Source organism: Sceloporus occidentalis, unplaced genomic scaffold, assembly GCF_023333645.1.
Source record: "Sceloporus occidentalis isolate IW3139 unplaced genomic scaffold, rSceOcc1.0.p SCAF_3, whole genome shotgun sequence".
In the NCBI taxonomy this organism is placed as follows: Eukaryota; Metazoa; Chordata; class Lepidosauria; order Squamata; family Phrynosomatidae; genus Sceloporus; species Sceloporus occidentalis.
The window spans coordinates 215,084,172-215,107,072 of record NW_028316983.1 but is presented as its reverse complement, the minus strand read 5'-3'; the positions used below and the strand labels follow the sequence as shown (position 1 = coordinate 215,107,072).

The 22,901-nt window shown below is 38.6% G+C and overlaps 1 protein-coding gene across 2 annotated transcripts in view; it reads left to right on the top strand.

The window, feature by feature from the left end:
• The window catches only part of MMP16 (matrix metallopeptidase 16), a 234,511-nt gene extending 231,213 nt beyond the window's left edge, over window positions 1-3,298 (top strand). For both annotated transcript variants that reach the window (XM_089517581.1, XM_089517580.1), the window contains exon 10: window positions 1,317-3,298. In XM_089517581.1, coding sequence (XP_089373707.1) covers window positions 1,317-1,651 — 335 coding nt within the window. In that variant the 3' untranslated portion in view covers window positions 1,652-3,298. The remainder of the gene's footprint in view (window positions 1-1,316) is intronic.
• The last annotated feature ends 19,603 nt before the right edge of the window (window positions 3,299-22,901 follow it).

Sequence of the window (22,901 nt, the reverse complement as noted above, 5' to 3'; positions counted from 1 at the left end):
GGAAGGACCATACTGAAATGGGCAGTTTCTTGAGAAGTCAAAAATCAAGAGACAAACACGGAAGAATAAAAGGACACACTGTCCTGCACACTTTGATATAGAATGACACTCTGTCACCCTCGTGCCCTATAGAGAGTCAAATATTAATGGCATCAGCATATTTGGTGACTGTCACCTAAAGCTCAACAGTGGTGGTACACCTTCCAATAGATGTCAGTATGTAGGAGGTCTATCATGTAATCCCAAATCCCACAATGTGCCCACTGTAGCAATAGTCACTTCTAAAATACAGTGGGAGTGTGCTACACATGACAGAATCAGAATATATGTAATATATAATAAGAGATGAGATGATTCTGTCATGTGTAGCACACTCCCACTGCAAATTGTGAGTACAGTCTGTTGTTTTCTGATGTGAAGAGTGACTTAACCAAAAGTAAATTCATATCCATGATTATTGGAACATTTTATTTCAGATACAAAAACCCCTTAAAAAGAGAACTCTAATTATGCATTTGCCATTTTAAAAAAATAAGTATAACAATGTATAAAAGTGAGGTGAAAATTATTATCTGTCTAAAAATAACTTTCATTAGTAATAGTTATTGTTCCAAAATGGTAAGTGTTGCTACAAAAAGATAATCAAAGGTAACCAAAACAGCTCCCAAACAAATATAAATCATAAAATACCAACCAACAATACAACTTTTAAAAAAAAAGCATCTAGAACATCAAAGAGGCCAAATTTGGAGTACAGTCATTGGAATATAATCCCAGCAGGTAAAATTAAGTATGCAGTATGATGGGACCAAAAATGGGTTGTTTTAGTTACATCATTGGAGTAGTATTGGACATGACAGAACCTGAACATTTATGTTATTCGAATATCATTAAATATGGGGTTGCTGGAAGTGTTGTAGTTTATATTTCCATAGTAATAAGAAATGTTATATTTAAACTTTAACTACCATTGCATTTTGTTGCTCTTATTGGGTCAAGAGATTTCTATGTACTTATCAGATGGAACGTTTCTAAATGGTACATGCAATGAAATTCTGTATTGTGCAATATAAGAAGTCATGCTTTCCATTCTGTGCAGAAATTATATGTTGGTGGTGTGGGACCTCTGCAATAAATGAGGCTAAGTAGATATAGAACAGTGAAGCCATCTTGGGGCTATACTGGAAAATATTTTGTTAAACTTTTAAACTCCAATTTTAAAGCATCGGCTTTTTGCCTCTAATTTTCAATAGTTTATTGACAGTAGAAATGTCTTGATATTAACATGTTGAAATAAATACCATTTTCTTTTTCAGGCTTCACATATTTTTACAAAGGCAAAGAATACTGGAAATTCAACAACCAGATGCTCAGGGTGGAACCTGGATATCCCAGATCCATCCTCAAGGATTTTATGGGCTGTGATGGACCAGCAGACCGGGACAAAGACCGACATAGCCCTCAAGATGATGTAGACATTGTCATCAAGCTGGACAACACAGCTAGCACTGTGAAAGCCATAGCCATTGTCATTCCCTGCATTCTGGCCCTGTGCCTCCTCGTTTTGGTTTACACTGTGTTCCAGTTTAAGAGGAAAGGAACACCCCGCCACATACTGTACTGCAAACGCTCTATGCAAGAGTGGGTGTGATGTAGGTTAATTTTCCAGAAGTTTGTGGTAACTTGAGATTCAGCAAAAGAGCTGTTATGCAGTTTCCTACCTAGGAGCAGGCACCTGTCCATCTCAGCCAAGGCTGATTTTTAAAACCCAAGGGGCTTGCTTGCCCTGCACATGAGTGAGGGTTCACTCGAGTGGGAAGCTTCCATTGTACACAGTATCTGCCGTTCCTCCAGTCCTTCGTCTTTCTTTGCCATTTGGTTCTAGCCTTTCCTCCGCACGCTCAGTACCCAATGCAAAACTATCAGGATTTTCATAAAGAGGAAATGTAACAAGAAAAATGAGAAGAATCTCCAGTGTTTCTGTTGGGGAATTTAATCCCCCCCCCCCCACCTCTTAATGCCTGCTCCCCTTTGAAAGAATTTTGCGTGAGGTTTTTTTAAAAAAAGAAAAATGTAATCAATTTTTTTTAAGAGAGAAAAGATTCAGCAACTATAAAACAACAATCACAATGGAACTTTCAGGAAGTTTGAAGACCCAAAACAGCTTTGTCTCCAAAGAGGATTGCTTTCTGTCAGCTACAGTTATAGTCCTATACTCCTACACATAATTTTTTGTCAAGTGGGAGACCAGGATGACACACAGGAACTCAGACTGTTTGGACAGCCATTTTCCAACAAACAAGGGGCCAAAATATCTGCAATATAGTAACAGCCTTAATGATACATTCATTTTGTGTTTTATACAGCCGTTCTAAGCTATGTCCTCAATGTTTTAACACATTTATATTCATTACTATATTCAGATAGTATCTTTTTTATTGATTGGTTTAGCTCTTTGTTGGTTTCTTTCCTCCCTCCTCATCCTCTCCTCCACTCTTCTTTCATTTTTCCCCTTTGATCTGTACCAGGCCAAGAGCCCTAGGCTTTCCCTAGGTCTATCAGGAAAACATAATTTAAAACCACAGTAGAAAGCATCAAGTCCCTAAAATACAATGCAGTGAACTAAAGTAACAGTGTTGCAGAGAAATGTAATATTAGTACAGTTTATGTATTTGATGACCCTTTGAAAACTACAGGTTCATATTGGTTATCTGGATAAGATTGGAATGTATCACTTACAGAGATTCCAGTTGCTGGAATTTATTTCCTGTAATTCCAAGTAAGGCCCTACTGTAAGGGTTGGTGGTCCATAAACCATATCAGATCTGGAGAGCCTCTCCTTTCTTTCTTCTCAATACCATTGCGTTCTGTGCCCTTCTTTGCTTTCAGTGGCTGTATGCACTCTAGTTCCAGCTATCTCAGTGTTTATGGCACTTCATAGTGCCATAACTAAATGGCAGCTGGGACAAGCGTGTCAACATTCACTAGTATTAGCAAGTACACAGGGCAGTTGCAGCTCAAATGGATAGGTTTGTGAGTTTGTTAACCCACCATGCAGGTAGAGTAAGAGTGAAGATCCAGCATGATGTGTGCTTTAAGTGTTGGACTATGACTCTGGAGACCATGGTTCAATTCCCACTTTGGCCATGAAACCCACTGGGTGACCTTGGGCAATTCACATGCTCTCAGACTCAGAGAAAGGAAATGGCTAACCTCCTCCGAACAAATCTTGCTAAGAAAACCTCATGATAGGGTTACCATTAATTTGAAATGACTTGAAGGCACGCAACAACAACAATAACAACAACAACAACAAATACTAGATTTATTTATTTTTATTGCTATATCAGTGAAAATATAACAGAAGCTAACAAAGAATTTGCCAGCTGTTTTTCTGAAGTTCAAGTTTGGTTGTTTTTTAAATGTAAGAATAAATTGTAGCATTCAGACTATGAGAAACCAGAATTTTCTAGCAAAGATTATTGTCAGACATGGGCAAAATGTTCCAGCAGTCCTGGACTTTTTCTCCCATCACCATTGATTTCATGTGTTGGTATTCCCTCCAGTGGCCAATGAACAAACATTTCACTTCTCATACAGTGTTGATTGTGTAGATCCTAAATATTTTTAAAGAGCTACCAAATGCAAACAAATATAGCAGTACTCGGTATGTGTGAACATTTTTCATTAAAAGTGATCTTTTTCTTTGGTACTGTGCTTATACAACGATGCACAAGGTACCACTGAGCCCCAGTGTCCAGGATTGAAGTTGTGGCACCAGTTAAGACAATTATGCTTTTCAGCATTGTGGTGTATACAATCCTCACCATTTTTCAGTCATCTCTGCTGCAAAAAACCTATTCACTAGAAATAATGACAGAGCAAATGATATACATCTTTTCTACCACACTAAGCCATGGTCCTGTCATATGCCCTTCAACTCTCATGAAAACATTTGTTCTTCTCCTAAGTGAAGTAAGAATCTCAAATTTGAATCTTGGACCATGTGGAGGTCTGCCCACAACTGTGACTTAATTTTTAAAATGTCACTGTACTTGACTCTTTTTTAAAAAGAACTATGCTGAATGATTATTGAATATGCCTTGGAACATGGACACATGCTGGTGTCATTCACAGTTTCAGTGAGAACTAGAAAGCAACAGCCTTGACATTGCATGGATGTTTGCCCTGCCCCCACCAAAGTTTTGTCATTTGGGTGTTTGCCTTAGTTCTCAAAGGGTCAGTGAGTCTTCTGGCATTTAACTGTGCATTAAATCACTGTCAGAATCAAGGGACCACCAAAGCATTGTTTCATCATGTGTAATTTTGTGCTAACAGCAGTATTGTCATTTTCATGTGACCTGCAGAGCAGGTTATGTATCAATATTTTTTTCCTAGAGAAAAGTCAGCAACTGACAGACCTCTTCTATTGATTTTAGGAGCTGCTTTTTGCAGTGACAGGCTTTTTTTTAAACAGTTACTGGGCTGTGAATTTATTAAAGGTGTTCAAAAAGAATGCACTCCACCAGTCAGATACCTAGCTTTTTATGAAAGCTAAGATTCCAGTGGAGTAGCTTTGAAACAATGAACAGCTTGCCTTGAACTTTATTGATCTGTTGATTGTCATTACTGAGTTAAACATAGTCTTCTGTGAAAAAAACAACAACCGAAAACCCTTTACTGTCTGAATTTCCTTACAGTGTACTGTTTGATGTCTTTGCTCTTTGACCTTTAACTTGCAAACTGGCACAAGCTCAATGGGAAATCTGGTGTTGCTGATCCATTTGGATTGGAACTAGGCTTTTTACAACAACAACAAGCTCATTATCTGTTGCCCAGACATTTACCTGTTTTATTAGAAAAGGACAGTGAGTTCAGTACACTGAGGAACTCCCCATACCAAATCAGATGGAAATAAATAGGTAGCACACAGCATCCTTCTTGCTCAGCTCCTGTTTACTTCATTGGGGAGAGATATAGGAGAATTATAGGTGGAATGTGCCCTGTCTTTATAGTGGCTGCCAGGATGGAAAACTTGCTATGTATACATGCACACTCTAAAAATGAACTGCAGTGGAATCAATTTTCTATTTATTCTCAGTGCAATTTTCTTTATGAAACCTGTCCTTACTGCAAGTGACTCATTAGTAATGATGACATTCTAAAACACACAAAAATGCTAAAGTACTTGAAAACAGCCATCATTGGCTTTTATGTCAAAGGTTTTTTATACTAGGTTGTGACAGTTTCTTACTGATTTCCTAATCCACATAAATGAATCATTTTTTAGAGAGTGTAAGTATATATACATATATTATTTTTTTGGTAATGAATAGCTCAACTGCCTTGAATTTATATTTATATTGAAGCATAGCATGACAATTAGTATGCCTTTTTCTTCAATGAAACAAGATTTGGGTTTCTTTTTATTATTATTATTTTGAAGTGAGGGATTGTTTTTTATAATTACGTGAGGCATGTTATACAGCAATGCAAGGGGGTTGTTCAAGCAAAAATGGATGGATAGATAATGAAAAAGAATAGAAATGGGTTGCTTTATAGAACATATGCAATGCAAATGATATTTCATGCATGCAGTGTGCATAAAGTTGCATCACTAAGAGGTGGTTGCATTATCTTGGAATATCTGTTTCATTTGGTGCAGGCATACAGCAATTGACTACACCTGCAAGCACAGAAAAAATGTTTAAGCCCTCCCACAATTTATTTAGAATCCATGCCTATGGTTACATTTTTGTTTCAGGAACAGAACTAAAAAGTGTATTCTGTCACAATCAAACAAACTTCTACCCTCTTGTCCCAATGCTGTCCTTCCAGTAAATGGAACTAAGATGAACTTAATTTTTTCCTGATTTGGTCATATTTTACTGTTGCCAATGGGTTAGATTAATACTTGGGTTGTATCTGCACTGCACAAATAATCCAGCTTCATACCATTTTAATTATCATTCCTCAGTGCTATAGAATTCTGGGAAATGTTGTTTGTTGTTGACACCAGAGCTTTCTGACAGAGAAGGCTAAATGTCTCAACAATCTACAATTCCCAGAATCCCATAGCATTGAAACATCAGTTAAACTGATGTTAAACTGGATTATTTCTGCAGTGCAGGTGCAGCTTCGGTCATGCTTACAGAAGACACAGATTGGTGAGTCTACTCCAGGTATGACTAGGCTTGTATCCAACCACTACTATGTTATTTAGAAAATACAAAACGTGATGAATGTTAAAACTGACATAAATTTGACAGTCCCAGATAAATTTTGTAAATGACCAAAACCTCAGGTACATCAGTGGATGTTGACTTTTACCTAGATGTCACTAACAGCAGTCATTGATTTGAGTCTGAGCAGTTGGGAAAACAGACCTATTTTTGGACATTCACAAAATGAATGAATGTGAATGTCAACATTCTGTATGTATTTGATCTTCAGTGTGACATATATATTACTATGCACACAAGGCAGCAGTTTGTTTTTATTTCCTCAATCACCTGAAAAAATCACTTTACTTTCAGAGTCTGTCTTATGGTAGTACGTACAGTGCATTCTTGTTAGGCAATTAAGGAGCTAAGTGGGTTGCTGGTTGTCTTTTTATAAGGTGACAGAAGTGTTTATATTTGAAGGATTTAGCATACAGTAATGATGCAGGAAGATAAGTGTGATACTGTGTAGTGATTCTTTTAAGGTGCATCATGATTATATGAATGTTAATTAACTGATATAAAGGTGCACTATATATTATATACACAGAGAAAGTAAATTGGGAAAGATAGTTTTGGCATGCTTTTGCCATGGAGGTTAAAATTGTGACAGCTTTTGTACTGCAGAGTTCTATTTTCTGATAGTTTGTCCCAGGATCTTGTACCACATGTGTTCACACTAACTTTAGAAATGCGCCTTTCTCTGTGTGTGTGTGTGTGCGCGCGCGCATGCATTTTAGGTAAAAGTAAAGTTATTCCCTGCTCACAAGGTTGTCAAGTCGTGTCCAATCATAGGGGGCGGTGCTCATCTCTGTTACTAAGCCGAAGAGCCAGCATTGTCAGAGACTACTCTGTGATCATGTGCCAACATGATTGCACAGAACGCTGTTTACTTTCTACTTGCATTTGCATGCTTTTGAACTGCTAGGTTGGCAGAAGCTGGGACTAGTAATGGGAGCTCACCCTGTCATGCGGCACCCAGGCCTTGAACTGCCAACCTGCCAATCTTGCAATCAACAGAGTCAGCGTCTTAACCACTTGAGCCACCGTATCCCTTGTGCATTTTAGAAAGCTCAAAAATCAAGCAATTAATTGACTGGTTTAGTTATTGAATTCCCACAACAATAATAACCAGAAACAAGGATCTTACTGGAGTGAAATCTGATTAAGAATTAGCATTTATTCCAAAGTCTTTCACAATTTATATGTCTAAGGCTACCTGTTTCAAGAAATGTTTGGCAAGAGCCTTAGCAGGATCACTAATTTTAGTATTTACAACAAGGAATGAAAAAAATACAGCATTAAATTATGAATACATGTTCATATGGAGTAGCAAATGTCATGATGGTTTAATTAAACACAAAACAAAATAACCCTACAGCTCCATAAAAGCTAAAACATTAACTTTGGCAAGAGTCTTTGTCATCCGATGCATGAAGTAGAAAGTGACAACAGTCTCTTTTATATATGCAATACATTGGATCAATAGAGTGAAGTCACTGTTAATAAAACATCTGTATTCATATTGTCATAATCCACATTGTTGGATCAAAGTAATGGAAAAACACAGGTGGTGTCAAGCTGTTCTACTGTATGAAGACAATTATAATGTACAAGCTGTTGAATAGCACAATTATTGTTTGCTATAAACTAGGAAAGAAATATTTCTGAGTTAACCATTTGTTAGTGTGTGTGTGTGTGTGTGTGTGGAGTAAACACATTGGAAGATCTTTATAGTCTGGAAAGCGTTTTATACTTTGCAAAGGTAACACAAGAGAAACCTTAAAAGTCTCTGTAATTAAGAAGATTCCACAAGATAATACATTAGCAACTAGAATTTGGGCTGGCCCAGTATGCATTTAAGCTATTGCTACTGTGTGAAGCTGAAGGCTTCTGTGACTGGCATCCATAATTTTTTGTGGGTTTTTTAGGCTATGTGGCCATGTTCTCGAAGAGTTTATTCCTGACATTTCGCCAGCATCTATGGCTGGCATCTTCAGATGCCAGCCACAGATGCTGGCGAAACGTCAGGAATAAACTCTTCAAGAACATGGCCACATAGCCCCCCAACCCCCCCTAAAAAAAAGATAATTGCTGCTGTGTTTCAAAATGTTCCATATGCAAAGCCAGTGTGAAGCCAAGGAAATCTCTGTATTGTTGTTATCAGAAATAATGGTGTATGAGCTTCTTTTGGAAAATGGGTGTGGCACTTCTAGCAACTGGAACATTAACACATGCACACTTCTGAGAAAATCTGCTTGTCAGTGTTGCTGAGGTCTGTGTTTTCACTAGTTCTGTTTTCGTGTTTTTAGATCTCTGGTAAACCTGTACAGCAGTAATTTTGTTAAAGTCTTGGTTATTTTTGAGATACCTTGGATATCTTTTCCACATCAGTCATAACACTAACACACACCACCACCACCACCATAATAACAGAACAACAACCTGCATAAGGGGGAGGCTGTGCATCATCTTGCAAGGGAGTTGAAAGAGCTCCTTTCTTCATTATATTAAAATCACAGGGGGGGGGGGGAGATGAGACTATTCACAAAATGGATTTATATATCATCATCATTTGATGACTTGGGTAGATATACTGTGGAGACCAGAGGGCTGCACCACCATATTGTGAGCTCCTTTAGAAAGACACACTGTTTTGGGCAACTGAAGTGATGACAGGCCTTTGGGAGGAGACTGACTATTTCAGGGTAAGGAATAGAGAACACCCTGAAAGCATTGTCCAAGCATTGTTGTCTATTTGGAAGGATGTCTGATAGTGGGGAACCAAGATTGTAGTCTATGCTGATAGGGGGAAAAAACTCAATGAGATGTCAGGGCCTTGGGGATCAGTGAAAGTCACAAAGGCCACACAGGCCCATCCCCAAAGGGCAGCATGCAGACCACAATTCCTCTAAATTCCACTGCCTGAAGCTGCCTGATTCATGTTGGCATATGCCAGGGCCACCCCAACAATGTTTACATTGGAAGGAGTGATCAAAAAAAAGAGGAGCACTCCAGAACAATGACGCTTCATTTTTCCTAGAAAAGTGCTAGTGCTTCCAACCAGTAGTTGACCAGTTATTTGTATCTCAGTCAAACCAATCCAAACGTCACAAGGAAAAATCCATCCTTCACTTGTTTCTATTCTCCATGAACTGGTTAGTGCCACAAGATTTCAAAGTTGCTGATTTTCAATGAGAGATTATCAAGTAAAATGAAAAGTCCTTATACTACACTATTGCTTAATAATGGATGTCAACATTACAGTCCAGAAAATTTTATTTAATGGGCTATGGATCTGCAGTTAGTTCCATGATCCTTGTTAATTTCTCCTTTGCTGTATTAAACTTTGAGCTTACAAAAGGGGGAAAAAGATTTTGAACTGAATAATAATTGTGTAAGCTTAAGGAAGGCATTTCATAGAACAATCTGAAAACCATTTAAACTGGAATACATATTTGACAATTAATTTGGGGTGGACTCAGTCAACTGAAGTGGAGGGGGAGGAGACTTCCGCATTCGTATGTTGGATAGTTTGATTTTTTTCCCTGCAACTTTTGGGACACTGAACAAAACGAGATTAAACTCATCTCAAAGGGGAACACTTTTGCATGCACTTACCATGCTTAAAAATGTCTTAATGCTGCTAATTTGTTTTGCAATTTGTTTAGCTTTTGTAAGTATTTAGCTGTCTTTTTTGTCCTTTCGGTTTACTGGAGTAGCCCCATTCATTGCCTTTGAATATTGTCTGCGGATGGCAGGACATGTCTTTGTCTTTTCATTCAGACAGAAAACCCAAATGAGAGAAAGATATGCATCCCCAGAAACCATTACCTTGAATTAGAGTGTTTGGAGAGTGTAGTTTAGTGATTATTTTTGCCCCACAGGTGATGTTGAAGGCACTGTTCTCTGTGGGGAAATATGTCCTGATTAAAACACTTGAAAATACTTAGTTCCAATAATATTAGCATTCATTTGCACAGGTGCCTTATATGTTTATTAGAAAGTAATTCTGTTGGTCCTTTACTTTGCTTTCCAAATATTTGCTGCTTTGAATAATTATTCATAGACAATATTTCTGTATATTCTTTGGTTTCATAAAGCACAGAGCTGGGCTTGCACATCATCAGATTAACCTGAATATACTCACAGGTGAGTCTGTAAATGCCCTGTTGTTTTGTCTGGCAAGGAGGAGGCTTTAGGTGATTAGCTGATATCTTTGTACTGCTGTGCCTCTTCCCCTTCTGCTATTTTATCCATAGGGCTGCCAGCCCTACAGCAAAACAATCCCTCTATAGCCCATAGTGAGTTTATAGCCTTTGCTCCCTGTTTACAGTCTTCAAGCTGTTGTTTTCTAGAGCTGCAGCAGGAGCTTCAGATCTATAAATATTAGTCATTTATTACAGAGATAGGTGTGCTGAGGTGTAAAGGCGCTGTTCGGCATTTCATTTTTTTGTCATGGCTGAAGCATGATGTTGGATCTATTTTTAAAAGTATCAAGTGATACAGGCATATTTTCCTATATACTTTAGCAAGGTCTTCTTCAATCCATTCTTTGAAACAAAATCTTAGTCTAGCTCCAGTCTTCTTCCTCACAGCAAAAATGTAGTTGTCAAAGTGGTTTGCTAAATATTTGTTACTGATCCATGAAATCAGTTGTATTCTGACCCTTGGTTGATTTTCTGCTTTTCAGCATTGATTGTTTCCTGTAATTTATGAGAAACCTGTTTTGATTCCAGAGCTGAACTTTGATATTTCTGCAACTGGGTCTTTGGATCAGTTTTGAACTTTCTTTCCTGCTTCTCCAGGGTTGTAACCTAACCAAATCTTATGAGTAGACAGCAATGGCCAAAATAGCAAGAACTATTTTAAAGGGGAAAAGGAGCAAATTAGAGAAAAGAAAACTAGGCTGGAAGAATTTTGGGTGTGGTACTCCCAAACAAGTAAGTTTTATGTGCTACATCTAACTTCTTAATCATATACTGAAGTTTTTGCTCTGGGCAGTTCAAATCTATGTTTGACTTTGCAGATACAAATTCGAAATCATGTAGGGCATGTAGAGTGAAGGGGGAGATAATGCTGAGTGAAGAATCAATGCACAGAGAAAGGATTCAAATTCTCCTCTCCCTGGTTGTTTTTTCTGTTTCAGATTCCTTTCCAACGTGGCCTTTCTCTAAGGACACATGCAGACATACCCCGCTCATACACACACACAGCCATTTTGTTAATATATTTTTTAGCAAATGGCCATTAGGCCCAAGATGCAATTAAGGGCAATGAAGGCCAAATGGAATTTTGTTGATAGGTTCAATTGTATAAGAATTACATGTTTAGTGGATCCTGTACACTGAATTACAGTGGTCCTTTGGTATTTACTGAAACCCCTGTGAATACCAACATCCGTGAGTGCTCAAATACTATTAAATGCAAAGGTGTAGTGAAATGGTGTCCCTTATATAAAATTGCAAAATCAGGGTTTGCTTTTTGGAATTTACATCTTCTTGGAATATTTTCAAGCCATGGATGGTTCAGTCCATAGATAAAGAATCCGTGGATATGGAGGTCAACTATATATGCAAGATACTACCTGCTATGATTAAAATATATCTAACACAGATTGAACAAGTTGCTTGTTCAGATTGCTCTTGTATATCAACTAATGGTGGGGAAGTATTTGTTTAAGGATCCTATTAAACCTGTACACATACTACAGCCACAGTTATAGCTGACATCTGATTCCAAACTTGCTACCTTTAGTGCAAGACACAATCACAGTCAAAGCATTGTGTGTGTTAGAGGTGTGTGACATTTCTTCCCCAAGTAAACAATCAAGAACAATTAATTAATACAGACAGGAGCTGTTATGATGGTCCCTCTCTATGAGTGCTGTCAAACAAGTGAGACCCATACAATCATGTTTAGGTAGCTGGATACATTTTCCCATGTTTGTATTCACACAGATTATTTCAGCATTTTGTTCTCAAAGCAGAATGTTAAGCAGAGATGACAAAAGGATTTCCCTATTTCCAGAGCCGCAGTTTCTTTCACATTATATATTTCTTTCCTTAGTTTTATGTTACTGTATGATTCCAACAGCATTCTCTGCATTAATATTTTTAAATAAATGACATTTTATTCTTTCAAGTAATTTCTATGGACAAACACAATGCTTGTTTGTGTGCAAAAGCAAGGCTGACTAAATGGTGCTAAAGTGTATAATGACTGTCAGATATAATCTGGCAAAATATTTGTGGTGCTTAGACAGATACTTTTTTCATATTTTTTTATCAGTGCATTTGACAGTGTTTTATTATACACACTTTCTTTTTATTAGAAAAATCAAGTCCACTGTTAAAGAAAAATTGGTTAATTATTCTGTGTACCAGCTCACCAAGCTATTATAATTTAACTTCTTATAAGTTGCATAATTAAAGGTCAAGAGATTGTGATATTAATCTCATTGCTGTAGAACATTTACATAATGGAACATTTTTCAACAAAATACTTATGTTTACAATAGTACAATAACCCTTTGGCTGCTGCGGCAACCTTTAACAACAAAATAAAAATGTCACATGCTAGAATCGTCTTTTTGGTTCTTGTCCTGGCAATCAAAGAGTTAAGGGCTGTGCAGTGATTTGTTTTTTATTTATTATTTTCTATTTATTTTTTTGTTTTGTTTTGTTTTCATTTGAGGAGGGGGGGTTGGGTGGGGCAGTTCTTGTCTGCTGTAAGTGTCTTAACCAAGGGAAGGGTTAAAAAGGCTTTTTTAAAAAATACTATCTTATGTACTTACCATCATTTCATTGTGTTGTAATTAAAAACAAATGTGTCAATAAATAAGAGAGCAGAAAAATGTTTCATAAAGCCATTGTGATTTTATTTAGTGGGTGATATGCAGCTGGACACACTATCATCCATCTACCATTCCCTTGCTCTTTGCTATCAGTACCGTATGTGTGTGTGTTAGGAGGAGAGTATGGATGAACTTTCATGTTGTTGAAGCAGATTATAAAACATACTTTTTAAATTACAAGTACCCATATTCTCCAGCCAGAAAGTACTGGCTGGATGATTCTAGGAACTGTAGGGGGGAAAAAGTATATCTTCTATGCTGTGTCTTGGAGTTGATGATATTCCTGTAACCATTAAGGCAGAATTCAACTTGTGTCCTTATACCAATGGAAAGCATCCATCAGTGGAATGGGAAAGGAATGATTTCCCCTTCGCCCTCATCCCCCAAAACCTGTGCTAGTGAGTCTATTCCTCTAGAGCAGTGGTTCTCAACCTTTGGTCCTCCAGATGTTTTGGACTTCAGCTCCCATAATTCCTTACTGTTGATCAAATTGGCTGGGGTTTCTGGGCTCTTAAATCCAAAACATTGGGAGGATCAGATTTTAAGTGGGGTCACAATGAAACGGAATTGATCCTCTTCATTTCACAGATGGAAACATTTTGTGGGCAGACAGACTGGATTTCACTCCACAGGTTTCACCCATAGTGTCATAGTTCAAGATAACTATTGCCATATAACTCAGAAGCAATACAAATAAAACAATTCTGTTCTAAAGTATATCTGAAAGCCTGGGAACAAGTATCCTATATAGTGAGGTGATTGGATATGAATATTTCAGATGGGAAGTTAAAAGTATCCAAGTATTTTAAGTAAATATACTTAAATCAATAAGTGTTATGCTGGGCCACGGACTTTGGTTATTTGCAAATAAGTATGACTTCAGAATGTTATGGCAGACTGTAGTTGTTACATGACTGTGATAAGCATTTCCAACCTATCAGTTTCAGAAGATACTGATTTGCAACCCAGTTTCTGTAAGAGGTTAACATATAGAGAAATTGAATGGGGGACTCACATAATACAGTTAGGGCCACAACCTATGGGTAGTGGATTTTCCCTTCTTGGTGCCTGAAAAATCTATAAGGATAGATCTGGATTAGAAATCTGTTCTAATCTGGTGCTCAGCTTCCTTTTAACTTGAATTAATTTTATTTAATTTTATTCAGTGTAGCCACAAAATTTGCAGTCTTTCACTCATTTTATGATGCTGGAATTTGAGTTGTTAGCCTCAAGCTGCCACTGTCACAATCCACCTAAGGCTCAGTGTAACACCTAAACACGCACATAGCTTTCTGAAAATAACTTCCTTGAGCAAGACTATTAAAAAGTCTTGCGGAATGAAAAAGAAATTATGTGAGGGTTTGGCACTTATACAGGGAGAGAGTAGACTGAGATAAAATTACATAGAATGGTACAGTGATGAGTAGTAGACAATGACTGAATTTCATATTTTTATTGTAAATTTTATTTCCCCCCACCTTTCCCATAAAAATAGTAATCAGGGTAGCTAACAAGCATCATTTAAAAAGAACTAGAAAACAAATGCAGCAGCAGCACCATTAAAGTCATCACCATAATCAAAATCATTAAATTCATCACAAGACAATCAAAACAATTTAAAAGGCTATTTTGAAAAGATATGTGTTCACACCTTTCCTAAGAGCAGCAGGAATGAGAAATGGGTATACTCTTAGGAGAGTGCATTACAGAATTGATATTTACATCCCATTGCTTTCTTGATTTCGGATGCTGTTAATTGTACTGATTTGGATGTTTTCCAGATTATATTTACCCATACACATTTACCAGGGTATACTCTGGAGAAGGTATGGGAAAGATAATTGGATTGACGAAGGAGGCATATAGCTTAATCATTGGTATCCTGAAGGCACAAATACACACACCTTTAACATTCATGCAAGAATGTTGGCCTACCTCTTTTAACCATTTTTTGCAGGGCAATGGATTGTATAGCTGTCAGGGAGAAGTGGCCATTCTGGCTGGTGAATCCTGTGAGATGGGTGTGTGCAATTTTTCCATATTTTACCATCACTCTTGATTACACATCTATTAATATATTCAATTTGTTGGAAGACCAAGCTGGTCTGTCATAATTTCTCCCCAGTCTCCTTCACAATGGTTTCATCAACATCATGCCTTAATCAACTCAGAGATCACTGGGGCTCAGTGATTTTTTTTACCCAAACACAAGGTCTCAGACTAGGAACATAAGGAGAACTTTGCTGGAACAGAGAGTCAATCCAGATCAGCAGAGGGTCAGTCCATTTCAGCCAGGATGATGACTAGTGTCTGCTCCCACTGCATTTCCCCCGATTACTTTTATTCAAAAGTATATGCCTTCTCAATTGCCCTATATCTTCTGTATAATTATAACGAGTAATAATCATCAGTATGTCTCCATGAATCTGTTTAATTCTCTTTCCCAGCTATGACTATCAACACATTATCTGGCAGTGAATAGCAAACATTTGGTTAAAATTTTCCTCCCTTCCTGAAACTCCTTTCAATCACATATATCCCTAGTCCTGGTGTTATGATAACAAGAAGAACCATAATATCCATCCTTTGAATTGTCAATAGAAAGTTTTTGCATACTGAGCTGAAAAGACTTCTGCATTTTGTCCTAGGACCCTCCTCCACTGGAATAGGCCATACTTGGGCTAGATGGACTACTTCAGCCTTCCCTATCTTGTTGGCCTTGATGAACTTTAATTCTCAGAATTCCTGACCAATAGCTATGCAGTCTGGAATTTGTGAGAGCTGAAATCAAAACATCAGGGAGACCCAAGACTGAGGGAGGCTGGACTAGGTATTTAACCAAGGCACCTGCATAAGTTAAAATATTGTAGAATATTCTGTAGCCTGTTAGAAACAGGCTTCCCTGATCTCTTGGAAGACTTCATGCAATGGAAAGGGATTAAAGAGAAAGTTGCTCTCTGTTTTTCATTAAAGCTCACCCACATCCTTAAAAATATTATGTCACTGTTCTGGCAGTGACAAAAGGATAGAAAATGTCCTCTCTCAGCTCTGTTGCCATTCCATCTGTAAATCGTTATGTGAATACACAAAGAAGTTAGAGTTGTCCCTAAGCAGAATCTAATCAAATGTGTTATCCAACTAATAACAGAATTATCAGCAAGACTTCCCCAGTGAAAGAAGATTCAAGACTGTTGTGAAATGATGGGTTTTGAAAGAATGTGGTTTTGTAAACTGTTCTTTGTCTTGGCAACTGAAATTTTCAAAACAAAGTCAAGGACAGCATTAATTTTCCACATGATCGACAGCCCAGTAAAAGCAGATATTAGACTGATTTTCCTCATTAGCAAACAGAATAGGGGGGAGCAGGTGGAGGAGCTGTCAAATACTTCAAGGAAAAAATACAACAAAATACAAAATCCACCAAAGAGCAATACCGTTATTGGACAACCAAAATGCAAAAAATAAGTTATGCATACTTTTGAAGCTCCAGTGGCTTCTTCATCAGACAAAGAGGTTTAAAATTATACAGGAGAGGAAAAGTGACAATATTAGAGATACAGGCTGAATGAGACTACGTGTGAAAGGGATCTGGGAGTCCAAGTAGACCACAAGTTGAACATGAGTCAACAGTGTGATGCGGCAGCTAAAAAGGCCAATGCAATTTTAGGCTGCCTCAATAGAAGTATAGTGTCTAGATCAAGGGAAGTAATAGTGCCACTCTATTCTGCTCTGGTCAGGCCCCACCTGGAATACTGCATCCAGTTCTGGGCACCACAATTTAAAAAGTATGTTGAAAAACTGGAAGGTGTCCAAAGGAGGGCGACTAAAATGGTGAAAGGTCTGGAAACCATGTCCTATGAGGAATGACTTAGGGAGCTGGGGATGTTTAGCCTTAGTCGATGATTTCCGTCTGGGCATGGACAGGGGTAGCATGTCCCTGTTAGTGCTTTTGGACATCTCAGCAGCCTTTGATACCATTGACCATGGTATCCTTCTGGAACCCCTGGGGGAGTTGGGTATTGGGGGCACTGTGCTCCAGTGGTTCTGCTCCTACCTCTCAGGTAGATTCCAGATGGTGCAGCTGGGGGACTGTCGCTCCAATAAGAGGGCCCTCACATCAGGTGTCCCTCAGGGAGCGGTTTTGTCCCCCATGCTATTCAACATTTACATGAAGCCGCTGGGAGAGAACATCCGGAGACATGGGGCGTGGTGATATCAGTATGCTGATGACACCCAAATATGTTTCTCTGTGTCTCCGACTGATGCAGTGACTAGGGATGGCATCTCTCCTCTAAATGCCTGCTTGGAGTCGGTAATGGGCTGGATGAGGGAAAACAGACTCAGCCTGAATCCAGAGAAAACGGAAGTACTTGTGATAGGTTCCCCAGGCCCGGGGAAGGAGGTTTGTCCACCTGTCCTGAACGGGGTCATGCTCCCTGAGAAGGACTCTGTTCGCAATCTGGGGGTGCTTCTGGATTCGTCGCTCCACCTAACATCTCAGGTGGATGCGATGGTCAGAGGCGCCTGTTATCAGCTTCGGCTGATACACCAGCTGTGACCCTACCTGGGCCGGGGGACCTTGAAACGGTGGTACATGCTCTGGTAACCTCTCGGTTAGATTTCTGCAATGCGCTGTACATGGGGCAACCCTTGTACCAAACTCGGAAGCTACAATTGGTTCAGAATATGGCCGCAAGACTGGTCACTGGATGCTCCAGGACCAGCCATATAACACCTATATTGCAAGATCTACACTGGCTGGCTACCCGCTTCCGGGCACAATACAAGGTGTTGGTGATTACCTATAAAGCCCTAAATGGCTTGGGCCCAGGGTACTTGGAGGACCGCCTCTCCCCATATAATCCACCCCGCACTCTCAGATCGGGTGAGAAACACTTATTGAGAGTTCCTAAATTTAGATACATCTCATCTCAGAGGGCTTTTTTCATCACAGCCCCACAGCTCTGGGACTCTTTGCCCAATGAGCTCCACACTGTCACCTCCCTAGACGTGTTTAAGAGGAATTTGAAGACCTTCCTATTCCGCCAGGCTTTCCCCCATGAGCATTAATTGTCATCTTAATCGCCCTTCAATGATGTATATGGTTCAATCCAGCTATTGTATGGTTTTTAATTGGTTTTAATCTGTTGTTATTGTTGTTATATAGTTTGGTTTTAGTTCATATATGTTTTTTTTTATTCTATGGGGGATTGGTTTGCACACTGTGGGATATTATTGTATTATTGTCTTTATTGTACTTCTGTGTTGGAAACTGCTGTGATCTGTATAGGAATAGCGGTATACAAATAATAATAATAATAATAATAATAATAATAATAATAATTATTATTATTATTATTATATGATAGCCCTGTTTAAATATTTGAAGGGATGTCATATTGAGGAGGGAGAAAGCTTATTTTCTGCTGCTCCAGAGGCTAGGACCCGGAACAATGGATGCAAGCTACAGAAAAAGAGATTCCACCTCAACATTAGGAGGAACTTCCTGACAGTAAGGGCTGTCCAACAGTGGAACACACTCTCTCGGAGTGTAGTAGAATCTCCCTCCTTGGAGGCCTTTAAACAGAGGCTGGATGGACATCTGTCGGGGATGCTTTGACTGAGAGTTCCTGCATGGCAGGGGGTTGGACTGGATGGTCCTTGCGGTCTCTTCCAACTCTGTGATTCTACATTTTGTCTCAAATGTTATTTCTGTTGTCAATTATGATTGTCTAGAGGAGTATCAATGCAGGCAGTAGTGACTCCCATTCTTGGCCATGTGAGGTTCCCACTCTCAGCAGTGACTTCCCAGTAGATCTTCAGGACATAAAGGCCTTGATGAAGGCTGCCAAGATAAGCAAGAACTTGGGTCAAACATTTCAGCAGATCTTCAGAGGGAGGTATTTGTCCTACACCTATCAGAATGTGAAGTGGAGCCATTTTCCAACCTAGATGGGAAGCAGAAAAAAAAAGGACATCAGAAGGACATTCCACTGTTGATTGTCACAAGAAAGCTGACTTGAGTATCCTTTATTTGGAATTCTGAAATCTAAAATATTCCAAAATCTAAAACTATCCACATGGGTGGCTGAGATAATGACACCTTTGCTATCTGGTGGTTCAGTGCACACAAAATTTGTTTCATGCACAAAATCATTAAAAATCTTATATATAAAATCACCTTCAGGCTATGTGTATAAAGTGTATGCGAAAACATAAATAAATTTCATGTTTAGACTTGGGTTCCATCTCCAAGATATCTCATTATATGCAAATTGGTTCCAAGCATTTCTGATAAGGGAGACTCAACATGTAACACCAAAGAGCAGACAACACTAGAACTGGTGATTTTATGAAACATTGGGGAGAGATATAGAAGAACTGTGGATGTAGATCAGTTTTAAGGACTTTGGCATGCCTTAAAATATTATGCCTTGTTCAAATAGATTTCATTTTAAAAAATTGTATGAATATACTTAAATTTAAACATACACACCATGCAATTATACTCACTCTACTGTGCTGACAGTGGTAAAAACCTTGCAAGTCAATAGTCATGGATACTGGATATTCAGGATCAAATTCAGCTCAGCCTTACAAGAATGCAATAAATGTGGGCTGAAAACAGGAGCCTCCTTGATACCTAGTATGTCCAGCAGAAGAAAAGAGAAACTTGAGAAGGAGGTGGGATGGTACATTCCAGTGAGAATATTTCCAGAGCCTATTTCCAGAGACTTATAGTATGATTCAAGTTGTTATTCATTTTTACCCAAACTACAGGAACACTCTAGTTTGAAACTTTCAAAAGCATGTGATACAATAATAATAATAATAAAAATAATAAATACGAGTATTCAAAATGCAAACTACCAAAGTGATAATAGGCTTGGGGAAGCTCTTGAAATAACCTCATTCCATGGCCATCTTGAATGGGCAACTTGTTTAAGGGAAAATGGGAAACTTGAGAAATAGGTCTATTGGTTATGAATTAATTAATTTAAAATTTATGAGTTTTGAATTCCAAAGTAAGGTCTTCTTCATTCTAGAGAGTTATATCACCTTGATACCACTTTAGCCACTATGATTGTCATCCTATGGAGTCCAAGGATTTGTAGTTTGATCATACACTAGAATTCTCTGGCTGAGAATTCTAGATATCTCCCCAAACTCAAAATATCAGGTTTTCTGGGTAAGGCAACATGGCACTGAAAGTAGAATCATAGGGCTATAACTGCACAGTGTGAAAGAAACCTAAAAGACAGACTGTGTTCCATACAGAGAGACAGACAAGTAGACATATAATTATTGCTGCTTCTATAAATATCCTTTTGATTAAGAGCCTGGCTTTATAACAGGTATATCCTTATTCCAGGCATGCTTGGTTTACTATGCTGAAAAGATTCAGCCCAGTATACTTCTCACTGCTACTTCCTTCTCTTTAATCATCATATGAAACAGTTTACTGTTTCATGCCTAGAATGAAGGGACTTCCAGTCCAATACCAGTGTGGCCATAAACTGCACACCACTCTTCTGTGTGAAGAGGGAGTTTATAGAAAGACCAAAGAGATTATTTCCTTCCACACAAGCCCTTTAAACTGGCTCTGCTTTCTTAAACACTCCTATATTTCTAATTCCTATTTCAGCTATTTCTTGCCATCCCCATGCTTCATACAAACCTCTGTGGCTCAGCAAGGCTTGAGATTAAATAGGTTAATACATAGTCCCACAGGTCTTTCTTCTCTTCTAGGGGGAAAGGGCCTTCTGCCAAGTGTGTCTTGCAGATTCCTACTCTGGGTAAAGGAAAGGGAGAACTCAGGGGTGAAATAGATGGGCCAAATGTAGTGGCTTCCAGCCACTTTGGAGGCATACCAGTTAAACAACGCATGCCTTCAAAGTAGCTGGAAGCTGCATCAAAGCCATGCTCCAGTCCTTAAAACTGAAGCAAAAAGTAGCTGGGATAATCTGATTCTGGGCAGTGCTGGTTGGCCCCTGCATTCATGGTCTACCTTGGAAGCAGGTTGTGTGGACAGCAGAGTTCTGACTAGAGTGGACTTGAGCCACTCTTTCATGCCCACCTGTTCCGAGCCTCAGAGCAGAGTTTCTCTCATATTTTTTAGGACTGTCTGAGAGTCTTGACCCACTCTTGAGGAAGTTATTCCCTATTTTTATTCTATTTAATTATGAAAGTTCGTTACATAGATCTTGTGTTCATTATCCAGCATGGTGGTACAGGTTCATAGCCTCTGTCTCCTCCACTCCAGCCACAATTGCTCATGAACCAGGTGGGGATTAAACTGGCATGAGTAGGGGCTTGCAGACCCTTGTGGATTATCACCTGGTCTTCCTTTGGTCCAGGGAGATATTCTTTGGCAGTCAAAACTCAGATTGGCCAGTGAGTGCTACATAAAGCATCTTCTCCCTCCCCCAAACCGCAGCAAGGGGCTGGTTTTGGTTTGTCATCCCAACCCAGAAGGAAAACACAGTCCCAGTCAGACTATTGATGGTACTCAGTAGAAAGCCAGAAAAGGGGGAATATAAAACAATAAGCATGATTTTTATCAACAAAGGGGTTTTTGTTTTGTTTTTGTTTTTAAAGAAAACTTTGCTGAAGACAAAAACATGTGGTAAATTCTGAAGTTTGAAGTGGCATGACCAAAGACCATACTAACCTTAACAGCCTCTGAAAAAAAAAAATCCAAACTGGGAATTGTAACCTCATTTAAATTTTAATTAAAAAGATTTTAGTTTAGTTTCAGTTTCAATGGCTGAGAGAAATGAGGAATGCAGAGTTCTAAAGATGTAATTATTTCATTGACCGATCAGGTCATATGGAACTATGCATTATGCATGATTTTCTCTCTCTCAGTTTGGGCCTATGAATCAAGTCCCAGTGCATTGAAGAGCCCAACTAAATCACATGCAAACCTACCTGTGCTGAACTAGTTTTTGCCAGGTGTTGGCCATTGTCGAAGGATTAAACAAAAGTAGGCTAATCCAGTGAGGACAATTCAAGGACTTAAATATCAGGGCTAAAAGCTGAGATTTAGGGACAATCCCTGCTAATGTCACAAAAGGCAGTCTTGGTGATTTCATTGCTCATGGCACATGTAGCATCAGCCATAATGACTTTTTAAAAAAGCAAATGATCAACTCTAAACTAAAATAAAGAGAAAACATTTAACTCAGTGATACTCAAAAGTTTTTACTCTTGGGACCCCCCTCTACACCTGCACGTGGACGTCACACTCCCAACAGATGTAGTATATGAATAAAAATATTTTGTTTATTTAATGTGTGTATCTTCAATCACACATTCATGTATATTCATAGTTTAACGTTCTGTAAGAAAATGACATTGTTCAAATTATGACAGCTTTATTCAACAAGGTAAAGTCACAAAATGACAATATACATTTATAGTTTTTTGTGGGTTTTTCAGGCTATGTGGCCATGTTCTAGCAGAGTTTCTTTCTGACATTTCGCCAGCATCTGTGGCTGGCATCTTCAGAGAATCCACAGATGGCCACAGATGCTGGCAAAACATCAGGAAGAAACTTTTCTGGAATATGGCCACATAGCCTGAAAAACCCACAAAAAACTATGGATGCTGGCCATGAAAGCCTTCGAATATACATTTAATTAGACACATTTATGGTGTCCCATGTTCCATGCCTCCAATGAGGTACCAGCGCAGACGTGATTGCAGGACTCTTCTGCATGTGCTGTTTAATTGTACTGCAATATTTGGATGCAAATCTTAAGGCTCTAAATAATAATAAAAAAATAAATAGAAGAAAATGCAATATGGAAATTACACTACAA